The sequence below is a fragment of the Blennius ocellaris genome (assembly GCF_963422515.1).
Source record: "Blennius ocellaris genome assembly, chromosome: 10".
In the NCBI taxonomy this organism is placed as follows: domain Eukaryota; kingdom Metazoa; phylum Chordata; class Actinopteri; order Blenniiformes; family Blenniidae; genus Blennius; species Blennius ocellaris.
The window spans coordinates 10,548,845-10,562,836 of NC_137659.1; the positions used below are offsets into that span (position 1 = coordinate 10,548,845).

General features: G+C 38.4%; 1 protein-coding gene across 1 annotated transcript in view; it reads right to left on the bottom strand.

The window, feature by feature from the left end:
• The window catches only part of glis1a (GLIS family zinc finger 1a), a 44,795-nt gene that overhangs the window by 6,929 nt on the left and 23,874 nt on the right, over positions 1–13,992 (bottom strand). Inside the window, exons 3-6 of the mRNA XM_080503383.1 lie at positions 10,480–10,641; positions 5,529–5,642; positions 2,969–3,095; positions 439–589 (exon numbers count right to left, since the gene is read on the bottom strand). Of these exons, the coding sequence (XP_080359509.1) occupies positions 439–589; positions 2,969–3,095; positions 5,529–5,642; positions 10,480–10,641 (554 nt within the window). The remainder of the gene's footprint in view (positions 1–438; positions 590–2,968; positions 3,096–5,528; positions 5,643–10,479; positions 10,642–13,992) is intronic.

Consider the following 13,992-nt stretch of genomic DNA (forward strand, 5'->3'; position numbering starts at 1 on the left):
GAAAATGTGTTTTTTTTGTCTTTACTTTTTGTGATTTGGATGAACTGCCCATTTAAGTTTTCCTTTGGGTACATTATTAAACACCACAAAAAAAAAAAAAAAAAAAAAAAACTCTGCTTCCCAAGATATAAAAGCAATATCATGTTAAAATTCCTGACAGTGAGGCAGGAAAAATACACATTTTGACATTCATTGTTTACATTTATGTAATGAGAAAACATTGCAAAAACATGGAGTAGATATATTGGGGGGGGGGGGTGTGGGACAACAAAAACACACTTCCAGTTCGTTACGTACAGCTCATGTTGTCCAGAAGTGAAACACTTCACATCTATAAGCCAATTGTAAAAAAAACTGGTCAGATTCCCGGGCTGATTGTTTCCAATCGACTTTCCCTGGACGGATTATAACTTCACCATGCTCTCTTTTAAAACTCACCTTTCTCTCATGCTCTGCTGGGTAGTTAACAGTGATACGGGGCCATTTTCATCAAAGCTGTCCTCCAAGCCGGCGTACCTGGAGCAGGTGTCTGCTGATGGAGGCAGAAACTCGGCATTCCCTCCGTTATGAGGGCTGTTGGAGTAAACCCCTGAAAGAGAGCCAACTCTGTCAGTGACATGTTTCCCACAAGTTGGTTTGACCCTTGTCATACCTTTGATTTGCATGTTTAAGGACGTTTGCCTGCTGAGATTAGCAACAAGTCCAATGCAAGCAGCAGCAACACAATCTAAATTGTTTCCACTTGGTTGTATACTTCAGAGTGTTAAAATGACTGCGAACGCTCGACTTTAGCTTGGCGTAAAACTGATGTGAGTGTATTCATCACCGTCAGTCAGCCGAGTGTTTCAACAATGCAAGATTATCACTCAAAGAGAGGGATTCTGTCCAGGAAGAAAATGTAATTTAAGGTTTATGACCTGCTTCTGGATGAGAGCTGGTTGGACATTCAAAGTAAAGGAAATTTGACTGGAGAGACAGGCGGACATTGCCCAGCATGCCTTGGTCCACATAAACTTTAAGAAGTGATCACAATGAACTAGTGTTCAGAACTAAAACACAGCTTTAATGAAACAGTTATAGGAGTGTTTAATGGAGTTTCTATGAAATAATCTGATGTCCAAACATGAGTGTGATTATTTTAAAGGTGAGGGTCATTATGTGTTAATTGCCTACACCCTTTAAAATAGCAGCTTTCATATCTTATTGTTAAACACAGGAAGTTCAGTAGTGAGCTCAAAGCCTCAATGAATAAATGTGGGGAAAAACGTCTTTAGAGTGAAATGTGTGAATCTCATGCTCGAAGCTGAACACAAATGAACTGGCAGCACTGTTCAAAATATAGAGTGAACTATGAAGCAACCTTAAGCCACCAAGCTTTTTTTAAGTACACGTGCAGTAAAATCAGGCTCCTAAATATTAATTTTGACATCTCACACCTCTCGTGTGATAATGCATTCACAAAAATAGAGAAAATGTGACCTTAGGATTGAATACAAAGAACTGGAGTTGTTGCATTGCTGATAATAGGAGAAAAACACACAGAAAGACACAAACCAAAGAAAAGTGGCTCAAAACTTCATTCAACACATTAGTCTATAAAAATCTTATTAACTGCTCATAGATAACCTGCATCATTCTCTGGTACACTGATGCTAAATGTACACCCTTCTAAACTCTGCAGTGTAGACAAACGACTCTGACAGTCACACACCATCATGCGAGTTTACTATTACCAGTAAGACTACCGAACTACGCAGCCTGATCAATGTATGCACAAAACCATCTGCCATTAGCTTATATGCTTTAATGCCGAGGTCAACTGGGACCAATCTTTCCTCCCGCAGCAGGCTCAAAGCTGCAGCTGCCGCTTACATTTGTTTCAACAGTAAACGAGAAATGAGGGAACAAAGGAGCAGAGACAGAAACAGCTTTTGGCTGTGGCTTCAGCTCGAGTTTGCAGTACCGGTAGTTGTTTTACTCCAAAAAAGAAAAAGAAAAAAGGTAATACGTCACTGGTATGGACCCGTGTCTCTTTTTTCTAAATATAGCAAACTGGACTTAAACCAGCTGTCATTGATTGTCTCTATGCATTTTTAATCTAAACAATGTTTTAGCATTATATGAAAAAAAAATTTTTTTATGACAATACAAATAGCAAACATTTAAGTTTTCAGTTACTCCTTGGAAGTGAGGAGCGTTTGTCGAACTTTTCAGAGCTCCTTTTCAAATTAGTAGGACTGACTGCATGTAACCAAACAGTTTTCATGCTGCTCATTTAAAGCAGCTCCACATGTATCAACATTGCTTTTAACACTTTGAGATTAACCACAATTGACGACGAGCTTAAAATCCAGCATCCACATATCACATTGTGCGCCTGCACAACATAAAGTAGGTGTCAGGCTATATTATTTGGCCGGTTCTGATAACGTGAAAGGCCTCTTGGGATATTTTCAGAATTAAACACTGACATGCTTGTTTCACCCTGAATAAACACAGCCCATGGTGCGCTGTTTGAGGCTTTTCCCAACAAGTCTTCTGAGTAAAACTGCAAGTAGTCTGAAGTAATAGACATAGACAGCACTCCTGGACGCTCTCACCTCTCCTTTGCCAAGCGAACCTCAGTTTACCTGACAGCTTCTTGATCCTGGTTCAGCCATTGAAAGGGAAAGAAAAAGGGTTTGGCTGGAAAACTGGTTTGGAGAAGCTGAAGGACGGGCGGGGTGAGGGGCCAACTTGCCCACAGTCAGTGCCCGGTAATTGGACAAGGTAAACACTGGCATGATGAGCTATCATCGAAGGAATGAGAGAGGAGGGGAGAGGAAAAGGAGCGAATGAGGCCATGGGAGGAAATGAGAGAGACGGCTTCACAGCCCAGGTGTTACCCGTACTCCTTCTCTGCACTCATTTCCAGAGAGGCGCTGCAGACAGACCGCACGCATGTTGCTCCCGTTTCAGGTGCACTCACCTGTGAAGTCATCCAAGGTCGGTAAAGGTGAGCTGTTTTCATGGTGGGAAGAGGCCGAGCTGTGAAGATGCTGCCTTGCCAGACAATCACTCAGGATGTCGGATTCCAGCATTGTGCGGACCTGAACCTGCCAATAACATAAAACGCAGGTGTTCGTAAACATGCACGACGTGCTTTTGAGAGTTTAGCTCTTTCTTTGTTGTAAGCATGTGCAGATGACTGCCGTCATGTGAATATGTGAACAATTATGTTGGAGCTGCAGCTCAGTTGTCCTCAAACTGTTTCTTGCTGTTGGGAAATACAACTCCCATGGAGCTACAGTTTGAGGGGATTGACATCTCTTTCGATTACATTCAGTTGATCAATTAAAACCACATTAGGCTCTCCGCAGGCAGTTTTCTACCGCTAATCTTAAAAAAAAAAAAAAAAAAAGTGATGCTGGCATTGAACGCCTGGTTCTCGTTTCATCTCCAGCTTCTTAACATCCAACTTCCAAAAGTCATGTTAGGCAATCGTGTTCCAAAATCTTCTAACGACGTTAAATCAAGACAATTTAGTTTATTATTCAGCGCTAACAGAGCATCCCCCAGGACTTTCCAAAACAATTTATTGACAGCGTCGAGCCTCGGAAGGAGCTTACGAAGGACGCCCAGCAACCACAGAAGAAGTATGAACAATCAGGGAGAAATGTTCACCAAAACCAGTGTTTATGAAGTTAGAAACTTCAATAGCTGTGACACATCAGCACAAAGAAATGTATAACCGTGAGGAGTTCAGGGCTTGCGTGTTTAATATTTCAAAGTCATATTTAGCCCCACAGGGTTTACTGCAGTGCAGGGCGTGTCGGCCATGTCACAACTTACAAGCACACGTGGTTCTGCTTAAGCCAAACAAGGCATGGGAATACACACAAAGCCCCAGTGTCACTCACGGTCCATAGAAAACAAACAAGGCCCAGATAACGCAGAACAATAGGCTCCCTATTCTGACTTCCAGGGAGTGTGTGCAATACTCTGTTTTATTGTATTTCATCCTACTGAATCATAAACATGCTCGCTTTCTTCTCCCACTGCTGCTCTCAATCTTCTCTCAGAAACAAGACCAATGACCACCGATCTCTGACGACTCTTATTTTCCCCCTTTGGAAGTTACATAAAGACATTTTTCACTGTAAAAAAAAAAAAAAAGAAATTGTGGAAGAACAGGCAGCGGGTTGAAGGAGGACAAATGGTACGGATATCTCACATGCCCGTAAAAGACATGTTGATGTTTACCAGGTACAAATATGCAAATCAGGTCAAGATGAAGCAAATGAGAAAACAGTGGACTGATTTGTTCTTTTTCTTTCTCCGATTTTCTGTTGAGGAGGTTTTAAACATTTGCATGCTCTGATTATTGCCTCCAAACGTAAACCATTTTTTTTCTTCTAAATTTCCTGCTGCAATCATTTGCACACATTTGTTTGATTACAGAAAAAAAAAAGATTGGATTCAATCACTTTAGCAATGATCAGTTTCTTTTCTTGAAGTGACATTTAAAGTGTGATGACTTTGTGGTTTCACAGCGAAACTCTCAGCTCTCATGTAGAAACTCATGTAGCTGAGGGGTTTTAATTACTCGATGAGTGAGAGGAATATGAGACTTCAGCTTGTTTCCAGAGAGACACCCAGACGTGCTCTCAGATCGAAGAGATGCGATGACTGAGTGGACAAGGATCACATAAGCCAGACTTGGGCTTCATACAGCCCAACATCATTTTTCTCAGAGTGCGTCAACGTCTTCACTCATCCTCACTTATGGCTGGCACAGCAAACAAAAGGTTTTTTGTTGTTGTTGTTGTTTTTTTAAATTAGCTTTGGGTAAAATAAGAAAGCGCAATACATGATGTAGAGTTTTGCATTGATATGGACATCGAAATGGCGACTTCATTCAGTGACGACAAACCCATTTGCTGAGTTTGTGATGAACAGATTACTTTGTCCATTCTAATTTGAATTGTTAAGACAAGATAACATGTAGGAATGCAAGAGCTTAGCTAATGCAGAGCAGGAGCACAAGCTCGTCAAAACCATGTAACATACAGACTTTAATGAAAATATGCAATAATATTGAGCAGAGTTGAAAACAACATAGGACTCAGTTCTCAGTGGCTCCATATTCTTCATGGCGTTTACTCCAAAGTGTGACCCTACCATCTGAATGTGGCAAAATAAGTCGAGACTCATCTGAGTAAAGAACATTTCCCCAATTTTCTATAGTCCAGTTTTAATGAACTTGCAAATGAAATGGAATGCAAACCAGTCTGGCCATTCCCTTCTGGAGATTTTTCACCCAATGAACTGCTGCTTAAGTGGATATTTTCATGTTTTCTGACTATTTTCTGTTGAGTGGTGGTTGAAGGTTTTGAAGAAAGTAATTGTTACTCATTTGCACATTTTAAAGTTTCCTATTAATGGAAATAATTATTGATATTACTCTGTGTTCATTTCTGGCCATTCTTTCAAAGTCCTTTTTTTACTTTTACCAATGTTTTAGATATAAATGTAAAACACAATGGTACCTTGACCTCCCGCTCCTGAAGACCTTTGGCTGAATGGGCCTTGACGTGTTTTCGCAGAGAGCTGGGGTCGGTGTAGCGTTTGGTGCATCCCGGGATCTGACAGGCATACGGCTTCTGCAAGCAAACCAAACGCAGAGGATGTGAGAGAAAGTAGAAGGACACATATGAAACAAATCAGAAACAAATGTTCCTCAAACCTTTTTGTGCACAAAGAAAACAATATACAGTGCTACAAGTAAGTATTTTGTTTTTCTAAAGGTATTTTAGGGACATGATGTATACAACTAACCAACTGTCACTTTTCATACAGGTGCATCTTATACAATGCAAACATGATGGGGAACTTGTCACAACTTAATTTAAACAATGTCATTAATGATTTACTATAGTGAACATTTAGTTCGCCTTCTAACATTTCTTTATTCTGAACTTTTCAATTACTGTTTTAAATTCAACTCATGAAACCTTTAAATATCTTAGTTTGCAAAGAAACCGAAATATTTAAAGCCTTTGTCTTTGTTTCATTCTTTGCCATCTTAGCTTATAAGTCATAAAAAAACAGTATATATTCTATAGCTGTATCCGGAGGCTATAAACATGCAAAAATGTACAGAGACCCTTCAGTTTGTATGTTCTGACCACATAAATAACCCCAAAACAATCCACATTTAAAAGTAATTTTAAATTATAAACACCTCAAATTATCTACTCTCTGTATTTCTCCTAGTAAAAAAAAAAAATAAAAAAAATCCATTGAGTTTTTGTAAACAACATTGTGAAACAATCTCCACTTGATTACAATTTCATGGTCACACTAATGTCAAACATAAAGCCCATTTGCAAATAATAGTGTAATTCCTGTTGAGTCACAACCACATTGTACACATAAACTACAACGCACTCGCTGTGGTTAAGTATTGTGAAAACTCCCAAAGTTTGAAAGAGAGAGAGAGCGAGAAAGAGAGAGAGAGCATGCAGTTTAGTCAACATTTTCCCTCAGCTAGAAATCAAATGTATTTACCTTTCATCTGCAAGCTTAAAAAAGGGAGAGAAAAGAGAATTCAGCCAAAAATCTGTTAATTTGTTTAAAATAAGCCACATGCAACATATACAAGAGAGTCTTGCAACATGTTGTGTTTTGTGGGGTGAAATGAGGCTGAAGTGGAGTCATGTGAAACAAGTAATAACATCCCAAAATATCTTCCTTAAGGTCTTTAACTCGTCTTAGCCATGAATTTCTGACATAAACAAGATTCCACTGCATATGCCTGAAAGCCATTTATTTCAGTTCACAGCCTGGATTTCACAATTTGATCAAAGCTACGAGATCAAATGAAAGAAAAAAAATTAGCCAATTTTCATGAATCAGTTCATCACAGACTTTTGGTCTCCTATTTTCTTTTATTTCCGACTATTTGACAGGTGGAGTCCATTATGATTTCACGAAAACACATGTACAGTGTTTATTTAAATCTTATGCGCTTATGTACTGAAATTTCAGCACTGCAGGTCAAAAATACCAACCCCGCATATACTATAATGTAAAAAACACACAGGAGCTTTAAGCTAAATATTTGGGAGAATGTTCTTGACGTTCACATGAAGAACCAACAGACTCACTGTTTAAGCAAAAGGTGCTAAGATTTGGAAAACTGGTGGGTTTCAAAAGAGTTTGAAAATAAATAATGGTCAGTAGGAAAAAAGGGAGAGAAAAAAGTATGTATAATGTGAGAAAACAAGAGGAAAAAACAATGATTAGTAAGAAAAAGTTTAAAATTTAATGAACAACAGCACTGGTACTTTGACGTCTTTTAGTAATTCTGTTACTGAAAAATGGTATTCCAACACAGATCTTGCATCAGAATAATAATAAAAAATAATCACTGCTCTGTACTGGTGGCATTAGTTTGGTTATGATTTATGATGAAAAGTAATCCTTTGCCACTAATCTGAGACTCAGGGGAGCAGAATAACTTTCCCTTCTCTAATGGGAGAATAATAATACGTTTATTATAATAGCATGCAACGTTCTGATGCCAACTGACATGAGTGAAATTTGTTGTAAATTCATTAATAAGCATGCCCGTATGCAAATAGTCCATTGTGTATGCTGACTCCCACTTGGCCAAGTTGGATAAACCAAGGAAGATGAATAGATGAATTAATGGGCAAGGTGGCAAGATTTATGCTTTTTCCAGATGGTTAGGGAACCAACTAAATACATTCCAAACTATGATTCATTTCATCAGTTCAAGCGTCAGACTGCTGTGACACCCAGTTTGCATGAGTCAGATTTAATTTATTTATTTATTTATTTATTTATTCCAAACATGTGACTCACAAGACACAAAGGCCTACAAAAGAAGCAAAAAAGAAAAGAAACACGCCCAAAACCAAACAAAAACAAGTCATTTGGTTTTCTATGTGTACCCACATGTCTGAAACGAAGTAGGAGGAAGTATTTCCAAATACTGTACATTCGCTTATCAACCAAGAGATGAGGAGCCTGCAGGCTCTATGGCAACCACTGATAAGTACCCAGGAAATGAAAACACAATGACAGACGGCATGATATAGATGACCTTGAATAAATGCAGTCACCAACACAACAACACAAAGTTGTATTAATATACAATTATGTCAAAGTAACAACACAAAAGGTGTAAAGGTCGCAAAAAACCTAATTACATTTATTTTTCTTCAGATAATTATTTCAGTTGTGTGAATGCAGTCAAAAACAGACATTTCTGTTTTTTTGTTTTTTTTTAAATCCTCTAAATATGAGTAACACGACACATGCTGTTTAATCAAACTGGAGAAGCTTTTTTATGGTTGGCTGTTACACTATACTCGGCAATTATTTACATTCAGCCAATCTTCCACCGGGCGTTCATGATGGCGCCAGATGTGTCTGATTCTTGATTTGTGACGCAACTGCAAAGCCGCCATTAGAGAGCGTGAAGCCACAAAAGGGAGAAAATAACTCACTAACTCGTGTTGTAATAACAGTGGAGAGCAACGCGCAGCCTCATCTCATCCATGTAATAAGAGATCAGATTCGCTGGATTACTGTTAAATCCTCATCGCTTGTCAGCAGGAGTAAAAATAACTTTGGCTTGTGGAGTAAATCCACAGCAGGTATGCAGTTTCACAATTCCCGAAGAATTCAGACTGTATATGAGGCAGCTATGTGGACCGGGAGGAGGGCCGCACTGGCACTTTCAATGAAACTGATCTTATGGTGGAGCGCACCAATGCAAATACCAGTTATTAAAGTAAAATATTTGGTGCTATAAGACATATTTTTACAGTCTGCGGGACTTTTCAGGCATCGTTTTAAATTAAAATGATGACTATTGCTAAACATTGGGTATTTACAGTATATGTGTTAAGACTCTTTGCAAAACCAAACTAATCTCTTCAGGTCAATTCCTCCACTTTGTTACATTGAAGAAGAAATTTTTTTACTTTTATCCATTAGAAGTATTGACAAGACAACCTTTCAAGTGAAAACTCATCGTTTTTGCATTTTCAATTCAGGAAGGCTTCACATTTACATGCAACGATTTGAAAACGACCAGGTTGGATTGCTATATTCCTGGTGACTCAACTACAAAACTACCAAGTCCAGGGACAATATGGACTGGGAGTCATGTCATTCCATTTTTTGCTATTGTGTATCTACTTGCGCATGTGCAGAAGAACCATTTACTACGGCCGTGGTGCGCAGTCACAGCGTTTCTGCCGTCTGCAGAGATGGAGACCGAGCGTTTCCAGAAAGTTGCGTTTTCTCCCGTTTACACAACAACTGGTTCAGAGCTTTTTCCACCTTGAGAGCCATTTTTTCGAAAAGTTGTGGTTTCACTGGCTCTGAGCACCGCTGTCGTGTAAACGGACACCAAAAAGACAAAGATAGTTTTGCACTTCCACTTGAAAACGCTGTGTAAACGTGGCCTTAGTGGTTAGCAGTGTAACTTTGCAGTGAGAACATTTCTGTGCAGTTGTCACGTGTGCCGCTCAAATAAGAGCCTCAATGCATCATTTTGTGACAACGAATGATATTTTCATATTTTCCAGCATTACATCCAACCAAGTGGTCACAGGGTAGAAATCAAAAGCACGGAAATCAAGTAAAAATGAGTAAGAACAACAAAGTCAGCTCCGCTAATGAAATGCTTCTGGTGGAAACTGCAGAACCACATGTTGTCCAAAATAAATAAATAAATAAAAACAAACAAACACGGCACAGTTGGGTCCAATTAGAATTGAGTCCAGGAACAGAGAGAGCACTTTAGGGGGTACAAATCCCAGAGCACAAAGATATGGACTTCATTTACTTGAACGTTAATCCATTTTACAGCTGCAATACTCCACAACAAAATCTAATTTATCGCATGTTTAATTAATAACGTGCAGTCTTGACAATCACAGACTTTCAAATTCCCGTTCAATTTAGAGTCTCCAATTAACCTCAAGTGTGTTCGGGATTATTGACTCTCAAATACACAAAGGTAACTTTCACAGTCACAGGGACATCCTAATTTAGAATCTGACCAAAAAAAAAAAGTTTTAGATCCAAACTCATATCCTGTCCTCACGGTTTCATACAGGGAAAGAACATCTCCCTGAGCCAAAGATTTGTCCTGCTCCTCTTCTGCTCTCTGGCGCCTCCTACAGGCCTCAAACACTTTGAAAAACCACAGCTCAAAACCTTGTCAAGGCCATAACAGCAAGTGGATCAAGTCCAAGTGTAAAACAGATGCAGAGAGGCATCTTCAGAGAAGCATAAATCCACCAGCTGCTGAGTGCTACATTGTGACATGATTTTAAAAAGCTGTTCGCATGTTTGCTCTGAATTAAAACTGAAGCTTTGTACTTTGTGAGGTACTTTTTATAAATTAAGTACAGTCTGTGTGCGCGTGTCAGGTGATTGTCGCTGCTCACTGCTCACCGTGTCCAGGTGCGTGCGCTGGTGCTTGGCTCGGTCACTGGAGTTGCTGAAGGCCTTGAGGCAGCCGGGGTGCTGGCAGATGTAGGGTTTCTCTCCCGTGTGACTCCTCAGGTGGATCTTCAGGTTTTCCAGACGGGAAAAAGCTTTGGAGCAACCCTCGAACTAGAGGAGAAATTCAAGAGTTTCACATGAGAAAAGTGGACGCAAACGACTTTTTGCTTCATTATTTGCTGTATATTCACTTTAAAGGGATAAAATAACCATTATGCAAACATGTCATTAGATATTTTTGGAAATGTTATCAAATAATTCACTTTGAACTTAACGGGGACATTTCAGACCTTGTACAACATGTTAGAACAATCTACTCTGTATATCCAAAAAAGTGAAGTTTCTCACATTTGAAAAGAAGAAACATCTGACTATCTATCCTCATATACAAATCATGGACACTTCATTCCTCCTGTACCTTCAAACAGCAAGAAGACACATATTTGAATGACAAATGATTGTCGGCAAGAATGAAAATGATGAGTAAGCATACAAACGTAGAAATCAAACTTTCCTCAAGCAGCAACAAGACTGAAGTACGTTCTGGTTCAAATGTTTCAGACAAGCAAAATAAATTACTATATTTGTCAGCTTGATGTAGAATCCACCATGGAATAACTGCAAAAAGACTTCAGATTTCAGATTAGCCTTGTCGTTATTGGTTCTGACTTTCATGTCAAACTAATCTGAAGCATCTAAAAGGAGCATGAAGCAGTCAAGACAAGCACGGTGAAGAATTAAAGCAAACTACACTTTAGGGCGTAATCTCATGCAACAAGAGATTTCCCATGGCGGATTTGACTGATTTGACACAAAGATATACAGTATATCTGTGCTTTAGTTAAATTTGAAAAGAAAACCATGTTCCCATAAATTTCATACTTGATATAATGCTGTTTATAAAACATTACCACAAAACTTTCAAGAGTGACTTTTGTTTCCTACCCAATGTTTACACCGGGGTTATATTCAGTTTCAGAGTCTGTAAATGTCACATCGTTCAATTTAATACGTTTGTGAATATGACACATCATGGAGATTAATGAATCGAAGACTTCATCCTGCACTTGTACAAACATACAGACCAGTAATTGACACACACATAAACAGAAACGTAACATGTTTTGTTGAGAAACACTTTAAACTCACATTTGAGTTTTAAACACAAAGAATTGCAGCGATCATACTTCAACATGAGATACATCTATTTAGGCTGCCAATGTTCCATAATTTCTATGTACCTTTAAACATTCATGGCATTTGTTTTTCTTCTTTTTTTGTAGCCATTTACCTGAACAACAACAATGCTTTCAATTTTCCCTTCATTTCTGATATCTTCTTAATAAATCCAACGAGGAAACCAACCAATGTGTTATTTCACCTCATAAAAACTTGCTATCCTCGTATACACACATGGATAAGCAATAAGAAATTAATAAATGGTGTAAAACATAATTCAATAAAACATAACACAGAAAACTCTCAATTCCACCACTGAATTTGTGCATTTAGATGCAAAATATGCTAAAATCTTTCAATAAGAAGGTTGTGTTCTTTGACACACCAATGCGGAAAAACACAGTGTATATTTCTCACTCGAAAAAACTCAACAGAGTTTCCTCACATTAAATACTTGCAATATTTTGGACTCCTCCGGATGCTGTAATGTTTCTCTTGGACGACAGACGAGACACAAAATTACGCGGTGTCACAGACGGCGCTTTCTTGGGTCATTGTTGGTTTGGGTCTTTTCATAAAAATATACAATATTATTTGTTTCTTCTTTAAAAGAACCCAAGTTTGTGTCATTAAATTATGAATTATGTGCAATGAGTTTACACTTATGGGTTTGAGAAAGCTCTGGGAGCCAATGTTTACAGCCTGAGACACACCTGTCGCATCAGACGCTCTATATTATGAGCTGGTAAATGAAACTGAATTCATTAACAAACACTGGTTGCATTCATGTAAGATATTAATATTCCATTGCTGCCTCAATGACTCAATAGACGTGTTTTGGATCGGGCGCTTTATGAACAAATGACGTTAACTCGCGTAGTTCAAGTGTGACTAATGACCGATTCTTGGTGTTGATTCAATCTTATTAATATGTTTGCATACAACTCTCCACTGTAATAGATTTACAAACTGGCAGCAGATTGGGTCCTTTCAATAAAGTAAGTCACTTAAAGTAGGAAGCAAGTCCCTCAATGAAAACACGCGCTTGAATTATTCGTCTGAGGCCCGAGATGATGGCGGCATGAAATATAGGAGTTTACTCGCCAATGGGGATTTGTGTTCAGTCTACAAATAGTTAAGCTTCAGAAATGACTCACGACAGAAGGGATGAAGGGCGACAGCATGTGAGGGATCAAAGGTAATCGCTGTAATGCAGAAACATCGCTCTGCTCGTATGTTGCCATTTTAAGTTTACAGTGTCATAAAAAAAAAAGCTATCAAATAAGCTTTTTTTTTTTTTTTTTTTTTTTTTTTAACATTTGCTACTAGCCTGCAAATTAATTTAAACCTTCAATATGGTTTTATGTAGTTGTGCATGTTGTGCCGTTTCTAATTGTTGTCTTTTTTAAAGGAGGTTCAGACGTTTTCTGCTTATTGTGATAAAAGGCATTTCCGTAGCTGGCCTCCCACAGCTTGTATTTGTAGTCTAAATAACTGTAAGATATTTTCTGTGTTGTACCCCTTCTTCGGTCTTTCAATTTTGTCCAGGTCTCCTCTGTTGCTCTTCTTTTTCCCCACTTTGACTTTGTGATGGATGATATCCATATTGTGCTTCTTTTTTTTGCCAAATTCAGATTATCCATGGTATCATACTTCATTTGGTGCTTGTAAGTGGCTCAACGCTCCATCCAAATCACACTCTCAGATAATTCATGTGCGCACAGGGCCTAATGCACATAAAACCCTCATTTGCATGAGGTCACTCGTGTTATTCTGAGTAGATCACTGACAAAACACACGCAAAGTGAAAACTCAATCTTTTTGTGTTAGCATGCAATTCAGCCTGTTCTATACACTACGTTAATAAATCAGACCCATAAACTGTAAAAGCAGAAATGTTCCGTTTCAAGGCAGTCAGCAGTAAGAATGTGGAAAATATGAAGTCTTAAGCACTTTTCTGAAATTGATTCCATATTGACTGTTCAGAAAAATAAACACCACCATCAAGCTTCTCATTCTTAATCTTTAGAACCCAGCCAGTACATTTATTACTAGTAACTATTCATTGTTTTAGTCATCCTCTGTCATTTTACTACCATATACTAAAACCACCAACAGCTGCCTGTACAAAACTGGAATACAGATTAGCAACATGGAGCTTGAAAAGCTTCCCATTTTCATTTGAATAACTGTGGCCATTGTTCGACTCCCTTATATAAACCAAGTATTGAAAAAATAAAAGACATTTGTTGAGTGTATTTTCAAACAGTTTTCACACAGTGA